This window comes from Macaca mulatta, chromosome 7 (genome assembly GCF_049350105.2).
Source record: "Macaca mulatta isolate MMU2019108-1 chromosome 7, T2T-MMU8v2.0, whole genome shotgun sequence".
In the NCBI taxonomy this organism is placed as follows: Eukaryota; Metazoa; Chordata; class Mammalia; order Primates; family Cercopithecidae; genus Macaca; species Macaca mulatta.
This window is the reverse complement of record NC_133412.1, coordinates 50,363,065-50,389,608: the sequence shown is the minus strand read 5'-3', so window position 1 is coordinate 50,389,608 and position 26,544 is coordinate 50,363,065. Positions and strand designations below refer to the sequence as shown.

The following is a 26,544-nucleotide window of genomic DNA, read 5'->3' as shown; positions in this document are numbered from 1 at the left end:
TGTCCCCCAGGCTGGAGTGCAATGGCATGATCTCAGCTCACTGCAATCTCCACCTCCCAGGTTCAAGCTATTCTCCTGCCTCAGCCTCCCAAGTAGCTTTGATTACAGTCACCCACCACCATGCCCAGCTAATTTTTGTATTTTTAGTAGAGACAGGGTTTCACCATGTTGACCAGACTGATCTCGAACTCCTGACCTCAGGTGATCCATCTGCCTCGGCCTCCCAAAGTGCTGGGATTACAGGCATGAGCCACTGCGTCCCACCTGTCTGTGGTATATTATAATCTACACTTTGATTTCTATTATTATTATAGGTTGGTTTTTTTTTTTTTTTTGAGATGGAGTTTACTTTTTTTGCCCAGCCTGGAGTGCAGTGGTATGAGCTCGGCTCATCGCAACCTCTAAGTTATGATTTAGGCAATGTATGACTGAAAGAATTCATTCATCATGTACGACACATTAACATAAATAGGGAACAAAATATGCCTCTAACTGAAACCGAGAGGTATAAAAACATATTTCACTCTTCGTAAAGAACTTTGTGAGGAGACATAACTCTGTGATGGTATAGACACTTTTCCTCATAATACTTTGAGCTTCACAAACAGTAGATTGCACAGCAGCTTGTAAACATTTTAAGTTGCATAAACTTCCCCTTGATTTTCAAATGTAGTGTAATACTGTCTACTAAATCTCCTTTTTGTTTCAACTAAGTACTCTCATATATATTGGTTTTAATAATGGTTGTTATTGTTTTTACAATGTTTTCCATTCAAGGAAAATAAGTAAATTCCTATGTCAGAGTAATCAATAAAGAATAGGTATTAGCCAGAGAGGTCTAGATGGTAAAATCAATCTTCTAGCCTCAAAGAAGCTCCATGAACATAGAGGAATGCCAGGTGTCACACAGCTTTCCTTCACTCGCATTCATTCTTGACTAGAGCCTGTATGCCTGTTCCAGGGACATTTAAACTCTGAAAGGATTTCTTATGATCTTTACTAAATACATTAAGAAGAATGCCAACCAGTGCCCTTTTGCATACTGGGATTTGTAGTCCTGTGATTAAAACAGGTTATATGAACTCTGACTTTAAAGTATTGTAGATATAAAGGCTCTAAGCTAGAAAAGATTTTCCACATCCATAGTCAATGATGGGAGCCTGTCATTCCTCAGAAATAATCCCTTTTAGGTCACTGAGAAAGAGTCCAACCGTTGCAGCTCATGCTGCGATATCTTCATGAGCCCAGAGCACATACAAATCCTAAGGGAACTACCATAGTACCGCGCTCATTCCTGGCACCAGAACAAATGAAACACACTCTATCCTTCACACACCTGCCAGAGCAGGCCACTTTCCTCTTCTGTGAGATTTAAAAAGCTCCCCAAAATGTTATTCCTCCCATCCCCAATACACAGAAAATAGGGGAAAGGCTGTTTCCAGTTCTCGGCCTTTAAACAACTCTAAATGTCAGTACTCACGGGGGCATATTACAAAGTAAGAAACAGTGCGCACTTGAGGGCAAACCACATATTGAGCTAATGAAGAGCTCACTGTGATTAGGATTCCATCAAACATAATAGCAGAACACAAGCGAATTTTATCTGAATTCTGTAATGAATATACATGCTGCAATAACAGTAAAAAAAAGCATGGCAGCCTATTCCAAACCAGCAAGAATAGTTTTGTGCAAACAGTGGGTCTTTGTGTGTTTGAACTCCCACCACCTGAGGGCAAACTCGATATGCACACTCAAGACCTACAATTATCAAAGTAAAAACAAAAATGCTAAAGGATGCCACAGTGAACATTAGGGAAAGAGCCACTCTCCCTTAACTTTTTATAAATAAATTTAAACTGTAAATTAGAAACACAAATAAACATGAGGGGCTGTAACATTCAAATGAAGTAAATGAATTGTGCAGGGGATTAACCCCATAACTTTTCGTTGTTGTTGTTGTTGTTGTTGTTTTCAATTTCTTGACCAGCTCTCAGATGATGACGATGTTGATCTCCCTGTTCTCCGCTGCCCGGTAAAAGAAAGGGACGCAGGGTTTGCTGGCCAAGCCTGGGTGCTCCTGGGTGTCCTGCATTACAGGAAGCAGCTGCACGATCTTCTCTGCGGTGGGGTTGCCACGGGGAGAACCCTCCCTGGCCTCTCCCGCTGCAGGCTCCACGCTGTGGGCCAGGCTCACCTCACAAAGATCTTCGGAGAGAGGGAGGCGGGGGTCTGAGCACAGTGCGAGCCTCCCCTGCTCCTGCCTGCCCACCCCGCCTGAGGGCTCTACTCACCACCCTGCTCCTCCGCAGCCCCAAGCTCCTGGGGGGCTGGGGCCCCTGGAGCGGGCTCATCACCACGGTTCTGGGCAGCGGGGGGGAATTTGTCATGCCCCTCGTGGTTGCACACAAGCGGCAACACCAGCTTCTGCAGCTCCAGCAGCTTCACCTGCAAGGAGGGGTGCTCAGCTGCCACGCCTGAGCTGGCTTCACATCCCACGCCCACCCCCACCCCTGCAGAGACGTTGCACGCCCTCTACCTTCATCTCCTCGTTCTGAGCCAGACCCATGACGTCCTCCTTCTCCTGGTGCCGAGTGTTTGGCACTGCCCCCTGGCTCTCATATTCGCTGATGTAGTCTCCTGCGAGAGGACAGGGCTCAGACACTGGGGCCCCTCCGACGGCCCTGCAGCTCCCCCTGCCATGCCCTGGCCTCCTGCTCACTCATGCCCTCTGTCGCTCCAGAGAGCTGGATGAATCCAAGCTCTAGTCTTTCCACCTGCTCCTTCCTGTCCGCCTTCTCCTTCGGGAGGTCCATAAAGCTGCTCTGGAGCCAAAATAATGGGGTCACACCTCGGGAGTGACCTATCCTGCCCCGCCCCCACTTTTCTTGGCCCACGCCAGGAGGCACTCATCTTCAGCTTCTCCATGGCCCCCTGCAGGGCCCGGTAGCTCTCCCCACACACAGACTCATCCCCAGTCCCTGGGGCGGGGCCCATGCCTCTGGCTCCTTCCAGGGACCACAGAGGAAGGTGGCAAAGTGGAGCAGGGACAGTCAGACTCACCATGGCCTCCTGGCACTCCAGGTCCTCTGGGATGTGTGGCATGGGCCGAGGTGCCTCCTCCTCCTCGCTGTCTCGATGTCCTCCTTCATCTCCTGTGGGGAGGTGGCCAGAGGGGTCCTCAGACAACCCAACAAGGGAGGTACTGTGGGCCCACCTCTCCCCACCCTCACTGTGTAACCCTGAGACAGCCCCTCCCCAGAGGGGAAGGAGCTGCTGTTCTTTATTTTTCCTTTTAAGAACCAAGATCTTGCTATATTGCCCAGGCACAGTCCTGCTACCAGTCGGTGCCGGAGTTCTGAACTGCTCCCTTTCTGATCTGGGCCAGTTCACTCATCCTTAGGCAACCTGGTGGCCCCCTGCTCCCAGGAGGTCACCATATTCATGCCGAGCTTAGTGCAGACACCCGGTCGGCATAATGACCAGCTGTTCTAAAGGTCTCTTCCAACCCCTCAATCCTGTGCTGCTGACAGTGCCCCCTTCCTCCTGGGGCTCTCTCCTCTTCCCCTGAGTGGTCTCCTGTACCTTCTCCAGGGAGAGCCATGAGGCTCAAGTGGGCCTCTAGCTGTTGGTTCCACTGGCTGGCAGCTTCTAGGTGCTCCTAAGGGGACGGGAAACAGAGTGAGAAGGCACGGAGGTTGCCAGGTTGTCCCCCTCGGGGCCCTGTCCTCAGCGACTCCCTCCCCTGGGTCTCCTGCAGGTTTGGCAGGCCATCTCAGCCACCGCTTTGCCCCGAGCTTCCTGCTGCCGCAGCTGGTCCATGAGCTGGGTCTGCAGCAGTAACTCCCTGTGCAGCGCCTCCTTCTCGGAGGTCAGCTGCTGATAGGTGGCCACGTACTGCTGCGGGTGACCCAGGTATTAGTCTCGCTGCTGCTGCAGACTCTGAGACTCTTGGCTCTTCAGCTCCAGCTGCAGGAAGACCCTGGGCATGAGGGCACGTGGTGGCTGGCTTCCAGATTCTGGGACCATTAATAGGGTAGTGAGAGCACTGTGGGGCTCTGTCACCTGCCTGGGCCCCTGGCCCCTGGCTCCAGGCCTAAGAAACTTCCTCCCTTGCCTAGAACCCCATGCCTCCTTCCCCAGTCTCAAATCACATGTCCTCCTTCCCACCATTTAAACTGCAGGCCACAGACTGGTGGAAAAGCAGAGGGAGCCAACCACCATCTGCTAAGTGTGCTATAAGCCTAATGCTTTCCATGTATTCTCTCATTTAATCCTCAGCACCTCTGCAAGCAAAATGCTAACTTCCTTTTCAAGTTAAACAAACAGAGACTCAGAGATGAAAAATAGCTGAACGGTGACCAGTGGAACTGAGGCCAGAATCCAGGTTGAATCGAAGGAGGCTTTTTTGTTTTGTTTTGGGACAGAGTGTCATTCTGTGGCCAAGGCTGGAGTGCAGTGGTGCAATTTCAGCTCACTGCAACCTCCACCTCCCGTGCTCAAGTGATTCTCATGCCTCAGCCTCCTGAGTAGCTGGGATTACAAGCATGCGCCACCATGCGTAGCTAACTTCTTTTGTTGTAATTTTAGTAGAGATGAGGTTTCGCCATGTTGGCCAGGCTGTTCTCAAACTCCTGACCTCAAGTGTTTCTCCTGCCTCAGCCTCCCAAAGTGCTGGGATTACAGGCGTGCGCTACTGCCCCTGGCATAAGGAACCTCTTATACCAGTCTCTTCCCCTATGATTGGGGGACTCCATGCCTCTAGCTGGGATTATAATGTCCAGACCTGGGAGGAGCCCAGGGCTACCCACCTCTAAAAGTCAGAGGGCAGGAAGCAAGAAACAGTTATAGGGCTGCTCTGGAGGGGGCTGGGGTCACCTTCCCTCCAGCTAGAGCTGCCTTTGGCCTGGCACCTCCCCTCCCCAGAGGCTGGTGCCCGCCTCCCAGCCCTTCTTGGATGGGGCAAAGGTTACCATCTCCTTCACCTCACTCAGCTTCTCCTGCAGCTCCTTTACTCGCTGCTCCAACTGCAGAGCGCTCTTGTCCTCCTTGTTCTGGACAGAGAGAAGCAATCAGTGGCCATCCACTGCAGCTGGAGAACCCTGAACTTGGTGTCTGTCTCCCATGTCACGGGGAAGGGTAGAGGCAGGTTAGAAAAATCATCCCCTCCCCCACAGCCATCAGAGCAGGGCCTGATGAGCTCTGGCTCACAGGTGCCTTTAGAAGTACCATCTCATGTGAGGGCTACACTGCCCCATTTTACAGGTGGGGAAACAAAGGCCTGGAGGGCTAGGGATGAGGGCAGCCTCCCCAGGTGGGGCAACCCACCAGATCCTCGAAGCCGCACTGTGGCTCGGCCAGCTGCTTGTCGAGCTTGTGGTTCTGGGAAAGCGTGAGCCTCTCCTCCTGCTTTCGTAGCCTCTCCTCCTGCTTTCGCAGCCTCTCTTCCTGCTTTTGAAGCCTCTCCTCCTGCTTTTGTAGCCTCTCCTCCTGCTTTCGCAGTCTCTCTTCCTGCTTTCGCAGCCTCTCACCCTGATCCCTAAGCCTCTCCTTTTGCTCACGCAGACTCTCCTGCTCCTGCAGCGTCCACTCCTCCTGCTCCCGAAGCCTCTCATTTTGCTCCCACAGCCTCCTCTCCTCCAGCTCCTGAAGCCTCTCCTTTTGCTCCTTGCTCAGGAGACTCAAGGCCTGGTTGTTTTCCACCTGGAATTGCAGTTTTTCCACCAAACTCTCCACCTCCTTCCTCAGGTGTTTGGCCTCATCTTGTAGCTGCTCCACCTCAGAAGGCCCTGCTGGGGGCGCCGAGCATGAGGGCTCAGCTGAGAAAGGAAGCAGACAATAAGGGCCTCTGGATTCCTCTTCCCACCCCCTCCCCCCTGAAAAAAAAAAAGAAAAAAAAAGAAACAACCCTCCTCTTGATTCACAGCTCCTCTCAGGCTTCCCAAGCTTGGCCTCACTGCTAATGATTCCTCGCACCCGATGGTGCCCATTTCCAAGCCACTTTCAGATAGAGAGCACTGTGGGTGGCTGACAATGGGCACTCCTCCCTCTTTGCTGATGGGGACCCTGAGCTCATGGAGATGACAAGACTTGCTGACTCCTGGCACAGACCACTTTCCCACTGCCTCAAAGCCCTTCCATTCACCCACCTCCCTGGGGCATCCTAAGCCACCCCACAGCCCTCTGATGCCAGTTCTGCTCCCAGGTCACACCAGCCCCACCTTACCTATCTGGTGTTTGAGTTCGGACAAGGTCCTCTCCAGCTCCTGTATCCGATATGTGTCACGCATCTTCTCCTCCTTCAATGTGCGAGCCTGCCCAAAGCACAGGGGGAAAGGGCCCTGAAGAGGGGGCTGGTGGCTGGACAGGCTACCATCTTCCTCTCTGCCCCCACCTCCACAAAGCCCAGACCCATGACCACCTCTGGCTGTACTAGTCCCATTTTACAGATGCCCAGAAAGACCCAGTGACCCATCTAAGGTGGGGGCTGAAGGCTCGGGTCTCACCTCCACCGACATTTTCCGCATCCTCTCCTGCCACCGGGCCCTCTCTCCTTTTATATGTTGGGCATATTCGTCTCTCTGCAGCTGGACTTGTTTCAATGACTCTGTCACCTGCAGGAATGGGCACAGAAGTGAGGAAGGGCTGTCACTGGTCCTCACCTGCTCCTGGTCCCCTGGGGTCATCTTCCTTCCACATCCCTCCCTCTGCAAAGCCTCACCTGTGTCACGTGTGCGTTCAGCAGCGCCCGCTCCTTTAAGGTCTGCCGGAACTGCCGCTGGAGGACGGCTTCACTGCGGCTCGAGGACTGGATGGTGAAGAGTGAGAAGTTTTGATCTGGGGAGCCCGGGCAGTGCCCCTCAAAAGGGTTATCGCTAGGCTCAATATACAACTCAGTCAGTAAAGATCAAGGCATTTCCAAGCCCGTGGTCTGGTTTTTAGAAGAACTCAGTAAAGTTGGAAGGGACAGGGAAAGAGATCGAATTTACTGCTGGCTAACGGAGGCCCAGAGAGATCAGATCATATTACAATTGTTATTACTGTTATTACTACCACTGTTTGAACCTGAATGGAGTGCTTCACCAGGTACCATGCTAACAATCCCATTTAATCCTCACAACCACCATATGAGACATTCACTAGGGTAACCTCTATTGCGTAGATGAAAAACATGGAGTATTCGACGTTAAGTGCTTGCCTAAGATCACTTAGACAGAGCTGGGATTTGAACACCCAGGTCTATCCGATTCTCTAAGCCCATTTTCTCTTGCTAGGTGTGGGGGCACAGATAGAGGGGGGAAAATTAATCTTTTGTTCACTTTTTGAAAGGATGATACATTCGCATCGTCCAAAACTCAGAAGGTACAGAAGGGAAGTGTGTCCCAGCCACCCTGTTACTCTCTCCTGAGTTTTTTATGAACACTTGCAGACATGTTTTATGTATAATAGTACGTACACACACACACACACACACACACACACATCTTTCCTCTCTCTACAGAAATGGTGACATAGTAAAGGTACTCTTCTGTACCTTCACAGTACAAGTACCCGATACCCCACCTGGGACTTGGCCAAGGCCACAGCCAGGTAAGGGCAGGGCAGGCACTTGGCCTCTGAGCTCTGTGTCCAGTGTTTGCTCCCGACAGTGCCCCCAACTCACCCACAGCAGCTGACTCAGCCCCAGGCTGCCTCTAACAACCACACACAAAAGCAGCGAGAAATGAGCACGCTGCCTTCTGGGCAGGACACTGCATCCTGCAGAAGGGACCTTTAGGCTCACTCCTGCATCTGGGAAGCCAGGCTGCCAGGGGACGGGGCAGCTGGTTGGACTCACCCTGTCCTCTTCCCGCTGCTGTGTACACACAGCAGAGAGAGCCCGCTCCAATTCTTGAATACGCTGTAAGGAGGATTGCAGGCGGCCGGCCAGATCCTTGGACTCTTCTGTAATGACAGAGGTTGAGATGGGGCCCAAAGGACTCCCCCTAAAGACCTGTCAAAGTGCCAGGTTGAAGGATGATGGGGTGCCCACGTTCTCACCTTCGAAGTGTCTGGCGGCACGTTTAGTATGGTAAAGGGTGGTCTTCAAGTCTGCCTTTTCCAATGTGAGGATGTTGATTGTCTGGAATTGAACGTTTGGGAGAAAAGCCAAGCAAGTGCTGAAAGAGACGGAAAGACACATTCTCCGGAGGACAGGAGAAAACTCCCCACCCTCCACTCACCTCTAGCTGCTCCGTCTGTGCTTTGTGTATGTCATTGTTTGCTTTCTTTTCCTGTAGGAAGAGGAAGACAGAGCTCTTACCCGGGGGAGGCAGAGATGGCACAGCAAGAGACATGCCCCCAGCATGCCACCAATGCCCCAGGACAGGCACACCCATGGGACCAGGTTTTCAGGGACCCTGCAGGCATGGGGTGGAATCTGAGGGGTGAGCCTTCTTCCCCAGGCTGGGAGTGGGTGAGACGAGACTGGCGCCTCTACATCTGAGTGCCCCCCAAACCCAGCAGTCATGTTGTGTGCAAACAAAGAAATCGCGTTACTTCTTCCAGCTGATGTTCCACTTGTTTCTTCTGTTGTTTCTGTGGGGAGAGTCAAATTCAGGTGACTGAGGGGGGGGCCCTTCAACTCTATTCCCGAGACCAGGAAGCGGTAGGCAGGGGCCAGGAATGGATTTTAAAGGCAAAGTTCTCAGACCCAGTGGCAACATGAACTGGTCAACTCTCCTCAAGCTCCCAAAGACAGAGGATTTGGGTCTTTGTTGGTTTTTGCCCACAGCCACAGAACTCAAAGTCTGAATCTGGATTCTCTCAAAAGGACAGTAACATAAACCTCTAGAGTCGGAGTCTGAGAAAGGCCCACCGTTCTGCCAGTTTGTGATTTAGAAAGATGTGTTCATTCAACGAACGTTTACTGAGCACATACGGACCAGGCACGGGTCTTCACAGCACAGATACAGGACAGAAAAGGACAGACGGGAGCCGTTGGCCCTGAGGTTTCCATTCTAGGGGCTTTTTTTTTTTTTCTTTTTGAGACAGAGTCTCGCTCTGTCGCCCAGGCTAGAGTGCAGTGGCGCTATCTCTGCTCACTGCAAGGTCCGCCTCCTGGGTTTACGCCATTCTCCTGCCTCAGCCTCCCCAGTAGTTGGGACTACAGACGCCCACCACCTCGCCCGGCTAGTTTTTTGTATTTTTTAGTAGAGACGGGGTTTCACCATGTTAGCCAGGATGGTCTCGATCTCCTGACCTCGTGATCCACCCGTCTCGGCCTCCCAAAGTGCTGGGATTACAGGCTTGAGCCACCGCACCTGGCCCATTCTAGGGGCCTTTAACTCTTGGACTCTCAGAGCTAACAGAGACCTTTGATAGTCTACCTCCTCTGGAAACACAAGCCCAAGGAGGAGAGCTGGCTAGTCCAGACTCAAAGAACAAATTAGGGACTGAGTCAGGGCAGAAATACGGAGCCCCTAACAACCCTCACTCCTCTGAGAGACGAGAACCCCAGGGTGTGTGTGGCAAGGACTGGAGCAGAGGTGTCTGAAGACGAGAGTCAGCAAACAGGACAGTGACAGAAGAGCCATGCTGCATGCTCCTTGCTCTGGGGTCACCCCAGGTGAAGCCCAGGCACTCCAGCTGCCCATTAACCCTTGGCACCAGGGGCCCTGGCCTCTTTCTTCAGGGCCCCAAGGGGAAACTGGAGTCCAGGATTGGCAGCATGGAATCAGGAGACCCCACTGGACTCTTACCAATGATTCTATGTTTTCATTGAGTTGATTGATTGTTGCGGAGCTTGAGTCCAGGGCTAATTCCAGTTCTTGGTACCGGCTCTGAGGCGCACGCAGAGAGGAGGAGTTGGAGGAGGGTTGCGGGGAGAGGTAGAGAGAACAATCATTAGGGCTGGGGTGTGTGTGGGCTGTCTCAGCTGGTAGAGGGGCACCCAGCTCCCACTGTGAGAGGAGGTTGGAGGGCTGGCATGAAAGGTCACTGCTCTTCGGCCCAGGGCCTCTTACCTCTAGATCCTTCAGGGTAGCAGATGATGCAGAGGTAATAAAAATGAGAAATGAAAAAAAAATGCTTTCATGGGAAACAGTTATGGATATAAAGTATAAAAACAGTAAGGGACTCGGTACAGTGGCTCACACATGTAATCCCAGAAATATGGGAGGCTGAGGCGGGTGGATCACGTGAGGTCAGGAGTTTGAGACCAGCTTGGCCAACATGGTGAAACCCTGTCTCTACTAAAAATACAAAGATTAGCCGGGCACCCTGGCAGGTGCCTGTAATCCCAGCTACTCAGGAGGCTAAGGCAAGAGAATCGCTTGAACCCAGGAGGCAGAGGTTGTAGTGAGCCGAGATCGCACCACTGCACTCCAGTCTGGGTGACAGAGACACTCTGTCTCAAAAAAAAAAAAAAAAAAAAAGCCCCAAATCCCACATGCCTGCTCTGTACATTATTCCCAAATTACTTTTAAACTTTAAGATATGTCTCACCATTTCCAAGATTATAAAAGATGTGGGGAAGGAAAAAACCCAATCAATCAAGCAGGTGAAGAAGCAGACATAAACAGGCTGAAGGTTAATGGCAGCAACATAAAAATAAGCCAGAGGCAAAGTATCCCCCAAACCAGAGAAGCCTCAGGGGCATGCACAGCTGCAGACAAAAAGCCAGAGAGGGGTCCTGGCACTGCCTCGCCTTCCACTTTTTCAATGGGGTAGCACTACCCCATTGGAGTGGTTAAGGTTGGACGCCAGCACCTTCAGAATGTCCTGAATCTACAGGAGGTGACAAGGGAAAAAACAAGGCAGGGGGAGAAAGACAGAAGTGGTTTAGAGAGAAGCAAGAAAGTCAGGGTAGGAGGAAGACGTGGGTTCAGGAAAACGAAATGCTGAGGAAGAGCAGAGGAGATTAAAACCATGGCCTATGCCGTTCTTCCAAATGGCCACCTGCAGCCTTGCCGGGGCAGGAACAAATAGAAGGAAATGTTCCCTGAGCGATGCAGTCACAGGGTAGAGTCACCTGACCAATGCAGCTCTTAATATGCTCACTGGACCCCTCTCCTCAGGCCCAGGATGTGGGCGATTAATCTGGTAATGCTCCAGACCTCCACCTCCATTAATAAAACCAGACTTCTGAGTAAGGGTTCACTTGAACTAAGGGGGCTCCAGCTAAAAACAAGTTTCAAAGACACTGATCTTGTCCAGTATCATCTTACAGAGGAGGAAACTGAGGCCCAGGAGAAGAGGTGATTTTTCTGTGGTCACCCAGCAAGCTGGTGGCAAGTTAGATCTTCTCTTACTCCTAGTGCCTGGGGCTTTCCTCACCACACGCTGGAGCCCCCTTCAGTGACTCCTAAAGGGACAGCCTGATGGCAAGTGACTGTACTCATTGGCCCAGGTTCCCCTTGAGACTGGGGATGAGGAAAATCAAACAGCAATGACCATTTCCTGGGTGTCCTGGGTGTTTACAGCAGGCCATGTACTAGGGATTAACATAAAAACAACAACAATATGAAATCTCATTTAAACTTCACAAATGGAAGTCAAACCACACTACCCCTATTTTACAGATGTGAAAAGAGAGGCCCAAGGAGCTCAAGCAACTGACACAAATCAGATCCCTAGCAGATGGAGAGGCAGGATTCAAACCGAGAATTCTGAACAAGTACGCAGCAATCTCAACAATTATCCTCTACTGCCCCTTGGGCCCCCTGTCCCCAGGAGACTGGCCAGCCAAGACTCACATCCCCAGGTGAGTGGCAACCACCAGAAGTGGTGGTCTCAGGGCTACGGCCAGTAGTTTTCTTTTTCGTCTTCACTCCTGCCGGAACACCAGGGCTGCTCCTCTGCTGATATTCTTTTAGCTGTGGGAAAGAAGAGCAGTAATACTCATGAGAACAACCAGCCCCTACAGCCACATCCTCCTTTACAGTTTTTGCAAAATACTTTTATACACCATCTGATTTAATGCCACCAAGAACTGTACATGATGTTGCCACAGTCACTTAGTGACCGAGAGGGATTGATATTATGGCTAAAAATGAAAGGCGGGGGGGCAATAATGGAACTTAAACTCAGTCTTCTGACTCCAAGCTCTGGGATTTTACCATGAATCAGCAGCTGCCAGGGACCAAAACCAGAGGCAGTGGTAGAAAAGTCAGCATTAAGTAGGCAGGAACTGTACACTGTGTGGTTTAGAGTCATACATCCTCACACGTCTGTAAGTGTGAAGAAGTGCACCAGGACCTCTCAAACTTTTATATCAATGTGTCCTCATGGCAGAAGGCAGCTTTTTTGGTAAATCTGGGAATTTATCAGAAAGAGGACAACCAAGTCTCATTTCAGAGAGAAGTCTGGTATACTCTTAGAAACCTGTGTGACTGTCATCCCTAAGTACATTAATGTTTTTCCTCTCTCAAGAGAATCAAGGGAAACTGATGCTTTAGAAAGATCTCCCACATTTATCCTGTGGCACTCAAAGTGCCCCAGGTTGAGATGATAGGAGGAAGATTCAAGGTGTCAAGTTCAGTTTCCGAAGATCTATTCCACAGAGGATGAGCAAATCTCACTTCAGAGACCAGTGATTGAAGCTCTGTCTGGTCCCAGAACCGTGGAGAATTAGAATGTGAGGTGGAGAACTCAGAAAAAAATGTTAAATTCTCTTTGGAGAGTAGAAGGCTGGGAGAAAACCAAACCAAACTCGTTCTCCCATTGCCACCCAGAGATACTCACAACATTTTAAGCTCACGGGTGAAGTGTAGGCTTTTCACACTGCCAATGTCTATGTGAAGGGAGTGAGGCAGCCTGAAACCTCTTGCCCCTAGGTCCCATAGTCCCCATTCCCCTTCCAGCTGGAAATTTGTGCTGTGACCCAAGGAACCAGAAATGGGGTGAGAATGCTTAGGGGACTGGGTCATAAGATCAATGGCTGGTCTTGCAGCAGTAATGACAGTTCGTAGGGGGACTGTGACATCACTACATTCCACTCCTCCTGGGGGTGGGGGAAACCACATCAGTGCGATGGCTGAGTCACCGATCCACGATGGTGGAGGGGGACATAGAGCTGGGATTCAGGTCCTTGGAGACACCAGTCCAAAGAGCCCAGGGAGGTCGGGCTTGGGTCAGCAGGAGGGGAGAGTTGAATCTGCAGCAGGGAACCCCAGGAATCACCAGTTCAAAGTCACCCAGGGATGAATGGCAATGGGGGGGCCTGGGGCTGGGAGACCCAGGTCCTTGCAGAGGTGAGCCCCGAGAACCCAGGGAGGTTGGGCTTGGGGTGGCAGGATGTGAGGGCTGAGTATGGAGTGGGGAGCCCCAGGAGTCACCCACCCAAAGTCACCCTGGAGTGACTGGTGAGGGCAGGGGCTGGGCTTCTTGCTGAAGGAGTGGGACTGACTGCCAGGACTTTGGTGGGGGGAGCCCAGAGGTGCCAGGGTTGGGGGCCCCAGCCCGGTGTGCCTCAGGAGTGGTATAGACTCTGGCAGTGGTCTTGCCATTGGAGGGGATCTCTGGCTGGATTGGGGGGCCACGACCTGGTGCTTTTTACCTTTTTCTTGGCTGCTGCCAATTTGCGCTCTCGAGTTTCTTCTAACATCGCGGGGTGGGGAGGGAGGCAGGGTTGGGGCCACATCAGGGAACACCTCCAGTCACCTACCAGTCAGCTGTGTGACTGAGCCAGAGGAGGCGTAACCAGGGCGCCAATAGAACACAGAAAAGGGGTGTGGCCTTAATGCTCCAAGCCCATTGGTCAGTGAGAAAGATGAAAGGGAAAGGAGGCGTGGCCAGGCAGCAGTGTGTCCAGAGGAACCTGTGGCATCACAAAGGAAGCTGCCCATGCAACTGCTGTCCCCGCCCACTTGGGGTGAGGGGCGGGGCCTGCTTACTCCGGGAGAGGGGAGGGGCCGGCTTTTGCTTTAAAACTTTAAAAATAAACTTTAAAATATATATGTGTTTATACTTTATATATATGTGTGTCAGTGTGTGTGTGTGTGTCTACATGTTCCTCCAGAGCTATCTTCATAATCCAGCTTCTATGTACGGTCTATGATTTGGGCCTACATTTTTCATCTTCAGATGGAGTACAAGAATTACCAGTATTACCTCAATTGAGACACAAATCCTATAAAAATGGAAAATCCATAGCATGTTTGATGATTAATGAAGCAGACTATATTATCCAACATTCCAATAAGGTAAAATAATCACAAGGATTTCTCTTGGAAAAACATTTCTCTTATTCTCCTACATTATTAAGACTTTTTAAAAACAAGAAACATGTCTAATATCTTTAAAAACACAAAGCTTTTGGGCCGGGTGCGGTGGCTCCCCTTAGGTCAGGAGTTCAAGACCAGCCTGGCCAACATGATGAAACCCCGTCTCTGCTAAAAATACAAAAACTATCCAGCTGTGGTGGTGGGTACCTGTAATCCCAGTTATTCAGGAGGCTGAGGCGGGAGAATAACTTGAACCCAGGAGGCAGAAGTTGCAGTGAGCCAAGATCACATCACTGCACTCCAGCTTGGGCGACAGAGCGAGATTCCATCTCAAAAAATAAAATAAAATAAAATAAAGAAAAACACAAAACTTTCCATTTAATAAGCACTCAAACCTCTTTACTGGTTTAAAGCAATTACAAGGCCTATTTTTCTAGAATCATCTGGCCTCTCTAAGCCTTGCAAATGAAACTGAATTTCTCACTTGATACTTGGCTATCACTTGCAATCATGAAAATCAAGAATTGTGTTATGTCACTGAGTATTGCTTGTTACCTGAATTAGACACTAGACTGGGATCAAGAGTTGAATCTTTCATGATTTACTCCATAACCTGTGAGATTCTTATCCCACACCAAACTAAGCTTTTTTCTAGAGTTCCACAATTTAAGGTTAGTAGACAAGAGGGTTCTCAGCAATGTAGTCTCTGGACTAGCAGCACCAGCAGAACCTGAGAACTTTTTATAAATGCAAATTCTCAGGCCCCACCCTGGTCCTGGTGAATCAGAAACTCTGGAGTAAGGTTCAGAAATCTGTGCTGCAGTAACCCCTCCAGGTGTTCAAGAACCTCTGGCATACAACAGGTAGAAAAATGTGTTTCCTTCTGTAGGCCCAAAGCCAAGGACACCATATGTTCTTGATATAAAACAATGACATGCAATTAAAAGTCATAAATCTCCTTCCTCCTCCCACCCTTCATCCAACGTGTTCTATTTTTATAAGTTAAATAAGAAAACAAGTGGCAATCAGAGATTCAGTCTAAAAAGTATATTTACAAGTGTCAGTTCTCATCCAGCCTTACCTCATACAACACCATTTACACCCTCTTACCTCTCAAGTTTTAAAAACATATCTTCACAAAGTAAGTCGCAGGCACACTAGCAGTTCTATCATAAAACACCAAGTAGATGGGAATGTCCAAACTTACTAAAGAAAAGTGGAATCATTGGCTATATTTTCAAATTGCATTCAACAGGAAATGTAAGTTTTGAATTCTTTTCACTTTCATACATCCAAGTTAATAGAATTAAACCAGAAGACTCCATTCTTTCAAAGCCTCTACCCAGGCAAAGTTTTACTGTATTATTTCTTGCTTTCAATGGATATAAAGCAGAGTCCTGGTAGGCACATTCAGTATGCCTGCAAAGATGCAGAACTAAACAGTTCTATCTGTTCAATATCAAAACAAAAGTCCTGTAAACCCTGGATGGTGAATGTAATACTTCAGCGCTAGCACCAAAGCCTCAAATATGAAAAGATACCAACAAACGAAATGAGCTCTTGGCCGGGAGCAGAAGTTCACGCCTATAATCCCAGCACTTTGGCAAGTCAAGGTGGGACGATTATTTGAAGTCAGGTGTTCAAGACCACCCTGGGCAGCATAGCGAATTCACATCTCTCTAAAAATTTTAAAAAATTAGCTGGGCATGGTGGCACACACCTGTAGTCCTAGCTACTTGGGAGGCTGAGGTAGGAAAATTGCTTCAGCTCAGGAGTATGAGGCTGCAGTAGCTATGATCATGCCACTGCACTCCAGCCTGGGTGACAGGGCAAGACCTAGATAATTACAGTCTGTCCTGCTCCTATGAACATTAAAATCACCAAGTTAAATTGCTTTCAATCAGCAGGATAAAAATTAAGTGAAATGTGACTTTGGAGGTTGGTCAGAAAATAGGCAATGGAGAAACAGGCACTTCCCATGAGAATTACAATCACCAATAAACATATAAAAAGGATTCAAGGCAGGTCCGGTGGCTCACACCTGTAATCCCAGCACTTTAGGAGGCCAAGGCAGGTGGATCACCTGAGGTCAGGAGTTTGAGACCGGCCTGACCAACATGGTGAAACTCCGTCTCTACTAAAAAATACAAAAATTAGCCAGGCATGGAGGTGGGCACCTGTAATTTCACCTACTCAGGAGGCTGAGGCAGGAGAATTGCTTGAACCCAGGAGGCGGAGGTTGCAGTGAGCCGAGATTGCACTGTTGCACACCAGCCTGGGTGATGGAGCAAAAAAATAACACTCAAAAGCACTAGAAACCAAAGAAATGTAATGAAAACAATGAGATTTTCTGCTTAAATACCAGCAAAGAGGGCAAATGGAAGGGGGAAACCGGAGCTCTGCCCCTGTTGGTGGGAATATAAACTGAACCAATTTTTCTGCAGAATAATTTGAAAATTTCTATTAAATATCCTCAAATTGTTTTATGCTATTGTCCTCCAGAAATTCTGCTTCTATGAATTCAGTCCAAAAATGCTTGCTTGAGTCCATTGAAAAAAATATATAAGAACATTTACTTCAGGGGTGGGAATGATTAGCTTAATACACATCAAGCTTTTAAAAATGATGATCCCAAGGATATGTTTACTGCCATTGAAATATGCCCAAAACACAGTGACAAAAGACTATGTATTATGATTCTACGTTTTAAAATATTTATATGCATACAAAAGTATAAAAAGCAGCAACAGGTGGCGTGGGGAGGGAATCTCCCTTCCCCCACTTCCCACTGCCTGAGGGCCAGACAGTGGCACCTCCAGGTCCTGGAAGGACATGTATGGACCCAACTCAGTTTCCCCTTTGTCTCGTAGCCTTTCTTCTCCCTTCCCTGGGGCCAGGTGGATGTGGGAGGAGATGCAGCACCATCCTGGGTGCACTCAGACTCATTCCTCACTCCTGGCCTTCACTCCCTTTCCTCTACACACAGGCGACCCCTCACGCTGCTGATCCCTCTGCTGAAACCCAAACTCCAAGCCTCTCCTCTCCCCGCCTTCACCTTGTCCCATGGCTTCCACAGACAGTGCCTCAACGCTGAGGAATGAATCCGGAGTTCCAACACCACTGACTTTCCCAGGAACTCAGAGCCAGGGAGGGCCAGGGTCCATCTCGAGGACTCACAGCCAGGGGCTTCTTTCCTCCTACACCCCCAAGGACCGGACTTGCAGGTCTGGGACAGAGGTGGGGTGGGGAAAAGCAATGCCTTGTCAACCCACACAGAGAGCCCCGCTCCCATCCCCAAGGTGCATAAATTCGAGGAACACCCCTGCTGCCACGTCCATGCTCACTCAGGGCCCTCCTCCAAGTGGTTGGCACTCACACCAGCCTCCCGCCCTCTATGCCACAGGTATGGGTCTCATTTACAGAGGAAATGGTGGCCAAGACCCCCCTCAGCACACACAGCTAGACCACACAGAGGACTTAGGCACAGCTGGGGCTGCCCCTCCTGCCACCGAAGCGTGGTCCTGCTGCCAGGTCACAGGAAGGTGATGGAAGCCCTCCTCAAAGAGGGCTGGGAAAGGGACACCCTTACGCCTGCCTCATCCAGCCTAGTAGGGCTGGAGAGACTGTCAGTCCTAAGAGAAACGCTGGCCCTTTGGGGGTATGGAAAAGTCAGGAAGCAATCCAAAGTTGGTATTTAAAATATTGATTTCTAGATATTTAGACCGTCATCTGGTGTGAGGAGCTGGGAGGGTCCCAGGGTAGAGCCCAAAAGAGGAGGAAGACTGAAAAGGGGTCAGAGTGGGAATGGGGGCTGCTGAGAGCAAGGCCCACCCCCCTCCCTGACTCCCTGAACCCAGCCACAGAGCCAGTCATCCTCAGGCCAGAGGGTGTGAGCAACGGGGGCCCTGGCTGCTCTACAGTGGATCAGAGCCACTGGGTGTGGGGCAGTCAGGGCAAGGTAAGGCAGGCTTCCAGGGCAGAGACTGAGGCCGACTTCTGCAGACCCACTGTAACGGGGAACACAGAGATAGGCAAGGGTCTTAGTCTAGAAAGCCCCAGCAGCTCCTGCGCCCATCAGGACACCATTGAGGCCTGGTGGTGGTGGAACCCAGGAATGGTCTTTGAACCCATGACCTGGAAGGGGGAGCCAAGGATAGTCCCAGCCCAAAGGCTCCCCTACCTGCAAGGAGTGGGCAGGCCCAGTGAGGGGACCCCAGGAGCCCAGACCATGAGCTTACCTGGCCAAAGACAGCGGCCAGCTCCAAGACATCAAAGAGGGTGGGCAGAAAGATCATCACATCGGGGTTGACTGCGGCTGGCACCAGGTTCCTTTGCACTTCTGGAACACACAGGCCTCTCCTTCCTATCCCTGAAGCACCCCTGCCCCTACCCCAGCACCCCAAAGGCCAGCCTAAAATAGGCATTCGTCCTGGGTCAGTCCCACTCTCCAAGCAACTGCAATTTCTGACTAGAGAGCCAGGGCAGGGCAGGGTGTAGGAGGGGTCCCTGGAAGATGCCCCCCACAATGCACTGTGCCTAAAACGCTCCCCGTTGGGCCTTCTCAGGGAGGGAGGGTTATGGCAGCCTTGTTCTCTCCAGCCACCTCCATGACCACAGGAGCCCTTACAGGCGTCTCAGGAAACAACTGGCTCACTGGAGCCAGGACCAGCATGGACACAGTCCTGGGGCTGAGGCTGACCGAGTGGGCTCTGGGAGACCGTCACTCTCTCTTCAAGCTTTGGTCTCCTGGCCCTCTACCAGCCAGGCTGCTTCAGGCTTTGCATGAGGCCTTGCACAGAGACAGAGTTCAAACACAGTTGGTGAACACAGCGGGCTTTAGGGAGGTGGCACATACCTGGGGTTGGGGGATGAGTAGTAGGGAAGGGAGGCCCTGGGGCTAGCATGGCCTGTCTGGAGGTGGTGCAATGGGACCTGAACCCCGTGAGGAGAGAGGGTCCACCTGGAAGAGTGGATCAGCCAGATGGCCACCAAGCTGGATGGGAGAGGGGTTCAGCCTCCGATGCACCTGCAGCAAGGTGAGACAGGCACAGGTGGGCACCCTGCTTCCAACCAGCCTCAGGTTGGCAGGAAGCAGATCTCCTGCCTGACCTTCCTCTCCTGCCTCCCCCATGCAGAGAAGGGGCAGCCGCCCATCAGGCCATTGCCCAGATTGAAGCCGCTGAAGCTAGGTCCCAACAGGTAAGCGTGATCCCTGACTATCCCAGGCCCGGCCCAAGGCAGTCCTGTCTCTGGTGAGGACCTGGTAGACAGGAGATGTGATGTCCCCACGTGGCTCTACAAACCTCTAATTGAGGATAATCAAGGAAACGGGCAACACCATCACGCTCAGCCAAGAACACGAGAAGGACCAGGGGCAGGCAAAAGTCAGTTTGGGCCCAGGCCTGGCCCCTGGAAGGATGGTGGACGAGGGGCCAGCCACGGTGAAGGGGAATGGATGGCCACGGGCTGGGTGGTCAGGGCTGTCAGCTCCTGCAGCCCCTGTGGAACATCTGCCCAGGCCTGGCTCTGCACTCAGCCTTCTGCCTGGAGCCACAGGTGCCTGGACACCAGCCTCCAGTAGGGATGAGGTAGGAAAGGCACTTGTGGCCACATGTGGGTGCCTAAGCATGGGACAGAGGGGTATCATGCCCCAAAGAGACCACAGAGGCCAAGAACTTAAGCAGATGTGACACCATCAATAAATCCCCTTGTCCTGGGTCACATCAATTAAGTCAGAGCCTACTCTGACCCTGAAGCTGCGGCTCAGTCTGGTTGAGACTCACAAAGAGATGTTAGTGCTGGGCAGGGGGCCTGGCCCAGCCTGTGATGTCCAGCAAAGCTGTGGGCTGGACAAGAATCTCTGAAGATTAGTCCAGGACAAGGACGGCTGTGTCTGCGCAAGGAGTGGGGGCAATGCCCAGGGGGCAGGAGGCCTGAAGACCTTTAACTAGGTAGGGTGCCAGGTCAGGACGTGCAGAAGAAAAGGTGACATGGCAGCATCTTGCCTGAGACCAGACTATAAACCTAGGGGCCACCTGGTCTAGCCTAAACCATGCTGCCGCCCAGATACTATCCTTCAAATGTGAGGCAGGGCTGGGAGAGTCCCCAGACCTCTCATCCCTCCCTCCCCAGCTGGTTCCCATCCCTCACCAGAAGGAAATGGAACTCTTCTATGGGGCACAGCCTGCCAGGTTCTCTATCACCTGGTGGAAGGGACAACAGGGAGGGGGAGCTGCAGCTGGGTGAGAAAGACCGCAGGTCCCACTCTGTCCCTACCAGACAGGTGACCTCAGGCAAGCTGCTTTCTTTGCCTAGGGCCAAGGATAGTCACAGGGGAAGGTCCACATTAAGAGGGCTCCACCCTGGAGCCCAGAGCTACCCAGAGAGAAAACCCCCATCCTCCCGATACTGCTCCCAGCTCATGCTGCTGGGATATCATCCTCCCCATCAGAGAGGCTGTGGGAGGCAGAGGCTGACCCTTGCTCCAGGCACCTCAGTGGGTTTCAGTCCGCCTTCATCATGATCAGGGAGTGGGTCCCTGGGATCACAAATGTGAGGGGCACCTTCTTGGGCTCCAGGTGCTCCAAGATAGACCCCGCAGGGCTCCAGAGCTAGAAGAGTGTTGGGGAGGCCAGGCACGGTGGCTCACACCTGTAATCTCAATATTTTGAAGGGCTGAAGTGGGCGGATCACGAGGTCAGACTGAGACCATCCTGGTTAACATGGTGAAACTCCAGCTCTACTAAAACTGCAAAAAATTACCTGGGCGTGGTGGCATGCACCTGTAGTCCCAGCTACTCAGGAGGCTGAGGCAGGAGAATCACTTGAACCTGGGAGGTGGAGGTTGAACAGGGCCAGGACCTGAGCTCTGCCTAGCCATGGTGACTCTGAGCCAGGTAACCCTACGTTAGTCTCAGTATGTAACTTTGTCTCATGGGGAATGTCAGCATTACTTCTGGAGCCAAAAGTAGGTAAGCCAGGGTAACCAGAGTTCCCAGTAGGGACCAAGATCAAAGGATGCAGGGGTTGGGCCTGTACCAGACAGTCAGGCTGGATGAGGGGCTCTGGGAAGCTGGGGCAGCCGAGGGCCTACCCTTCAGGTTACAGGCATCTGGGTCCTGGTCTAGACCCTCATATGCCATCCAGAGACCCAACCCTAGGGACATTTCCTCCCAGGCTGGTAGCAGAGTTGATCCTTGTACTCATGCCACCAAAAGCTCTGAAATGAGCGGGCCTGTGGGTGGGGGGAAAGACTCTTCAGGAAAAGGTTCTCAGGGCCAGGGAAGGTTTGAGCTGGGCCTTAGGGCAGCCAGAGAGGTAGGTGACGGACCCCCTCACAAAGCCTGCCAGAGAATGCAGGAGGGTCACAGGTATAGTGGTGGGAATGCTCTGGAAGACAATAGGCAGTCTCCTACTCACTGATGGGGCCGACTGAGGTCAGGTCCACATACCAGGAGAAGCTGGTATCCACACGCTGGTGCACTTTGTTTCTTGTTTTAGAGACAGGGTCTTGCTCTGTTGCTCAGGCTGTAGTGCGGTGGCACAATCATAGCTCACTGCAGCCTTGACCTCCTGGATTCATGCGATCTTCCCACCTCAGCCTCCTGAGTAGCTGGGACTACAGGTGCATGCCACCATGCCTAATTTTATTGTTTGTAGAGGCAGGGTCTGGCTATGTTGCCCAGGCTGGTCTCAAGTGATCTTTCTACCTCAGTCTCCCAAAACACTGGGATTACAGGGACAAGACAGCACTCCTGGCCATGCTGGTGCAATTTGGCTGCCATGGTACACAGGAGGTATGAGCTGGGGGGCAGAATCTGCTCCTGGACCTCTACCCAGGCCTGCACCCAGACTGACCCCTGGGCTGCAGGGAGCAGGTATAAAGAGAATGCAGTGAGCAGAGCCGGCTAGCCAGTGATGGAGACCCAGGCTGGGACTACGAGAGACAGGGTTCCAAACCTCGGCCTAGTGGCCCTGCCCAACCCCTTGGGGCCAAGATGACCTCCCAGGAAGCCAAGCATGGAGGACAGCATGCACCTGAACTGAGGACAGAAGACTCTGATGAGAGGGAGGGGGAGGCCTCTGACATACTTTGGATACTTGTCCCATCCACCTCTCATGTTGAAATGTGATCCCCAATGCTGGAGGTGGGGCCTACAGTGTGAGGTGTTTGGGTCATGGTGGGGGATCCCTCATGAATGGATTAGTGCCCTCCCCATGGTAATGAGTGGATTTTCTTTTTTTTTTTTTCTTTTTTTTTTTTTTTTGAGACAGTCTTGCTCACAGCCCAGGCTGGAGTGCAGTTGCGCGATCTTGGCTCACTACAACCTCCACCTCCTGGGTTCACGTGACTCAGTGAGTGAGTTTTCTGTTAGCTCACAGGAGAGCTGGCTGTTTAAAAGAGCCTGATGCCTCCCGTCTCTTGCTTCCTCTCTCACCATGCAACACGTCTGCTCCCTCTTTGCCTCCCGCCAGGAGTAAAAGCTTCCTGAGGCTTCACCAGAAGCCTAGCAGATGCTTGTACAGCCTGCAGAACTGTGAGGCAAAGAAACCTCTTTTATAAGTTACCCAGTCTCAGCGCCGGGAGCAGTGGCTCATGCCTGTAATCACAGCACTTTGGGAGGCTGAGGTGGGTGAATCACTTGAGGTCAGCAGTTTGAGACTAGCCTGGCCAACCTGGTGAAACCCTGTCTCCACTAAAAATACAAAATTAGCCACGCGTGGTGGTGCATGCCTGTAATTCCAGCTACTTGGGAGGCTCACGCATGAAAATTGCTTGAACCTGGGAGGCAGAGGTTGCAGTGAGCCGAGATCATGCCATTACACTCTAGTCTGGGCCACAAGAGCGAAACTCAACCATCTTAAAACCCTATCTCTACTAAAGACACAAAAAATCAGTCAGACACGGTGGTGTATGGCTGTATTTGCAGCTACTCGGGAGGCTGAGGCAGGAGAATAGCCTGAATCCAGGAGGCAGAGGTTGCAGCGACCTGAGATCGTGTCACTGTACTCCAGCTTGGGCGACAGAGCTACACTTCATCTCAAAAATAAATGAATAACCCAGTCTCGGGTAATTCTCTAGAGCAACGCAAAACAGACTAATACAGCCTCCATGCTTGGTGTCTACTGGACCTGACACTCAGGGAAGGACTGGTCTTGACTCTGCCATTAACAGGCAGACTATGACAGAGTTGTTCCCCTGCTCTGCCTCAGTTTGTCCTCTCAGCTGAGCAGAGCAGGGATAATTGCTTCTCATGTGGGCCACAGGACAAAACAAAGTCCTGAGTCCCACAGGAAGGTAGGTGGGCTATGTCCAAGGAAAGACAGACCTGGGGCAGTATTTTATGTCCCCAGGGTGCCAGAGGTACATGGAGAAGATGCCTCCTTTGTGGGCAAGGGAGAAGGGAAGATAAGCAGAGAGGCGCCAGACACCTGCCTCACCCCCACCTTCCCCACCCCACACCAGGCCCATTCCCACTTAGCCCCCAACTCAGGCTGCACCGTTCTCCTTATGGTCAGCATGACTTCCCGGCCAAGCTGACGGAAGCTGACAGCTTGGATTCATTAGGGACAGCACGTAGTGTAGGTGATGTGCAGGACAGAAGTGGGAGAGGACACGGGAACCGTGGTGTCAGGTCTGGGCCTGCCCTGGCTGTGGGCAGACCATGCTGCTCCACCTTGCCAGATGTGGCCTCTAATTCTAAGGTCTCTGAGTTCCAGGCCAGGACTGGAGCCATACTCCCCTTGGGGACAGGGGACACAGTCCACATAGACGTCACTTGTGCTTTGGGCAAAGCCAGCTGGACAAATGAATGGGAGGGGCCCTGCTGGAGGGTAAAACTGGGCCTGGACTACTCAGACCTGCCTCTGTGACAGGACGGTCCCATCCTTCCAGTCAGACGCCTGAGCTGGAAGCCCACCCAGCCAGGGAATGGGGAAGGGGTGGCTTGCAGTCTCCCTTGAGTATATAGCCCTTCCCACCAAAAGAAGCTCCATAAAAAAAGATGCAGAAACACCAAGTGCTCCTCCCAGCTGCTGGCTGCTTCCTGGCATGGCCTCCAGGACCCTGGATGAGTCAAGATGGGGCTGCCAGCAGCTGGGGGCAGGGGGAAAGCTGGGTCCCCAGGGTGGATGCCTAGCAGGAACATGCAGGCGTGGCGAGTGATGGGCCCTCAGGGCCGAGCCCCTTCTGCCCAGGGGGCCTTGGTCACACACCTGCTGCTGAGCTCAGCCCAAGGAGTCAGGGCCTGGTGCCAAGCACCCTCTCTGCTTGCAAACACAGTCCTGGGATCATTATCCCTCTGCCCAGGGCTCAAGTATACAGGCTGTGAAAGGGCCAGCAGTCAGAAAGAAGGAGGCCATGGCTGTGGGTCTCTGAGCCTTCAGGGGCCTTGGTGGACAAAACCCCTATGAGGCAGATGACAGGTAAGGGAGACTGAGCTGTACCCCCCCCCCCAACCGTGAGATCTGTGGTAACAGGTTCCAGAAGGGGCCCTGGAGGAGACCAGCATGACAGGAACCGCTACAGATGCCGTTGGGCTCCTACTCTGCAAGGCTGGGCCAGCCGGAGGCGTAGGGCCCACATCAGGGAGGTGGGCCAGGTGCCACAAAGAATGAGGCTTTGTTTGGTAGAGCTGTGACCCTCTTCATCATCTCCTGACCCCCCCGCTGACCCTTGTCCTCAGACCTCTGTAGAACTTTGACTAAGTGGTGGTAGAGGAAGTCCAGCACGTCCAGGGTGGCCCTGGGTGACCCAGGGCTCAGATCACAGTTGTGGGGTTAGGGCAGGAGGCTGGAAGAGATGACCTACCCTAGTCCCCAAACGCTGCCCAGGCCCCTGAAATCTATGATGAACCTCCCACCAGACCACACCCACTGACCACCAGAATGGGTGCCACCTTCTTCAGGGCAGCACCAGCCCAGGCCCTCATGTAGGACTGTACGCGCCAGGGTCTGCACACCCTGGGTGAGGCAGAGGGCCTCTTGGTAGACACAGTCATCCCAGACCTCGGTCAGTACCTCCTTCCCTCTGTAGGCCCCCTTCCTCTGTCCATCTGCTTCCTCCTTTGGGCTTGCTGCCTTCCCTCCTCGTGGAGCTCTCCAAGGTGCTCCTAGCCCCAGCTCTTTGTTTCCGCAGCACCTTCTGGGTGCAGATTCTGCCTTCTGAGAAGTCTGAGGAAGGGCCTTGCCTGGTCATAGCCTTCTTGCTCTGCTCTAGGCTCTCCTAGCCCCAAAGCCTCCAGCCCGCTGGATGCCTTCATCTCCAGCTATGCCATGGCTCTCCACATCCTGGGCCTCCTGCTCCTCACAGTCGCCCTTGTGCTGGTGAGTGTCTGGCTGGGCCCAGGCTCCTTCCTGAGGGGCAGGCTGAGCCTTTGATGCCTTGAGCCTTTAAGCCAAGCTGGGGGTGAGCAGGCCCCTTTACATTCCTGATTCCCCCACCCAAGCCCAGCATCTCCTCATCCTCCAGCTGGGGCCGTGGGGTTTGGACCAGAGGGCTGGGCCTGATCCCAGTGTCCCCACCCTTCTTGTCAAGGTGCTAAACTGGAGGGCGTGTCTTGAGTGCTGACTTTCCCAGGAACTCAGAGCCAGAGAGGGCCAGGCACCAGCCCAAAGTCACACAGCCAGGCGCTTCTTCCCTCCTAGACCCCCAAGGACTGACTTGCAGGGCTGGGACAGAGGTGGGGTGGGGAAAAGCAATGCCTTGTCAACCCACGCAGGGAGCCCCACTCCCATCCCCAAGGTGCATAAAGTCGAGGAACACCCCTGCTCCCACGTCCATGCTCATTCAGGGCCCTGCTCCAAGTGCATGGAACTCACACTGGCCTCCCACCCTCCATGCCACATATATCGGTCTCATTTACAAAGGGGGAAATGGTGGCCAAAAGCCTCCCCCAGCACACACAGCTAGACCACACAGAGGTCTTAGGTGCAGCTGAGGGGTCCACAGTCTCTGCTGCCCCTTCTGCCACTCGTGCTGCCAGAGACCACACTTTGGAGAGGGAGGAACGAGAGTGAGCTAGGTGCTCACACATGGGACATGGGGGGCTAGGAAAGGGTCAGCTAGGAGGAAAGGGCAAGGTCTGATCCTGTACGTACATACCACAGAGTCCGTGGATTCAGGAGACCCAGGGCCAGGTCACAGCTCTGCAGCTGCTCAGTATGTGACTGTGGTTAAGTCGTCTCCTTGGACTCTCCATGCACTTTGCATGCTGCGTGAAACTTCTAGAATGAGCCTGGACCCTGGCTGGCCTCATACTCGCTGCGTAGGTTGCAGACCCCAAGTGCTTCTACAAGGTGCTTTGTTTCTTCTCATAACAGGGGCACAGGCTGGCCACGTGCT

The 26,544-nt window shown here is 52.2% G+C and overlaps 1 protein-coding gene across 3 annotated transcripts; it reads right to left on the bottom strand.

Annotated features, from left to right (window-relative positions):
• Window positions 1–1,597: 1,597 nt before the first annotated feature.
• LOC100427840 (golgin subfamily A member 6C) lies at window positions 1,598–26,544 on the bottom strand. 3 transcript variants are annotated; one of them, XR_013395711.1, is made up of 20 exons: window positions 26,305–26,544; window positions 21,621–21,978; window positions 19,057–19,227; window positions 18,440–18,540; window positions 17,257–17,427; window positions 11,733–11,852; window positions 8,536–8,574; window positions 8,220–8,270; window positions 8,038–8,119; window positions 7,835–7,941; window positions 6,719–6,805; window positions 6,504–6,611; window positions 6,224–6,311; window positions 5,326–5,816; window positions 4,983–5,051; window positions 3,583–3,658; window positions 3,061–3,152; window positions 2,537–2,637; window positions 2,292–2,445; window positions 1,598–2,205 (listed from the first exon to the last, which is right to left on the bottom strand). XR_013395711.1 is itself a non-coding variant. In XM_015142669.3 (18 exons), the coding sequence occupies exons 1-18, from the start codon at window positions 13,616–13,618 to the stop codon at window positions 1,991–1,993; spliced, it is 2,148 nt and encodes a 715-aa protein (XP_014998155.3). In that variant the 5' UTR covers window positions 13,619–13,748; the 3' UTR covers window positions 1,598–1,990. The 3 variants fall into 3 exon arrangements, 1 of the variants encoding a protein (XP_014998155.3); XR_013395712.1 differs by lacking the exons at window positions 19,057–19,227; window positions 26,305–26,544 and adding an exon at window positions 9,738–9,818 and having other exon boundaries at window positions 21,621–21,841; XM_015142669.3 differs by lacking the exons at window positions 17,257–17,427; window positions 18,440–18,540; window positions 19,057–19,227; window positions 21,621–21,978; window positions 26,305–26,544 and adding exons at window positions 2,720–2,822; window positions 9,738–9,818; window positions 13,535–13,748.

Bases quoted from the DNA above. Each gene is read 5' to 3' on its own strand.
- LOC100427840 (XM_015142669.3), bottom strand. From the start codon at position 13,618: ATGTGGCCCCAACCCTGCCTCCCTCCCCACCCCGCGATGTTAGAAGAA. The intron at 8,271-8,535 runs GTAACGCGATTT...CTCTTCCTACAG, and splicing joins TGGAACATCAGCTGGAAGAA to GAAAAGAAAGCAAACAATGA. The intron at 5,817-6,223 runs GTAAGGTGGGGC...TTCCTTTCTCAG, and splicing joins CGAACTCAAACACCAGATAG to CTGAGCCCTCATGCTCGGCG.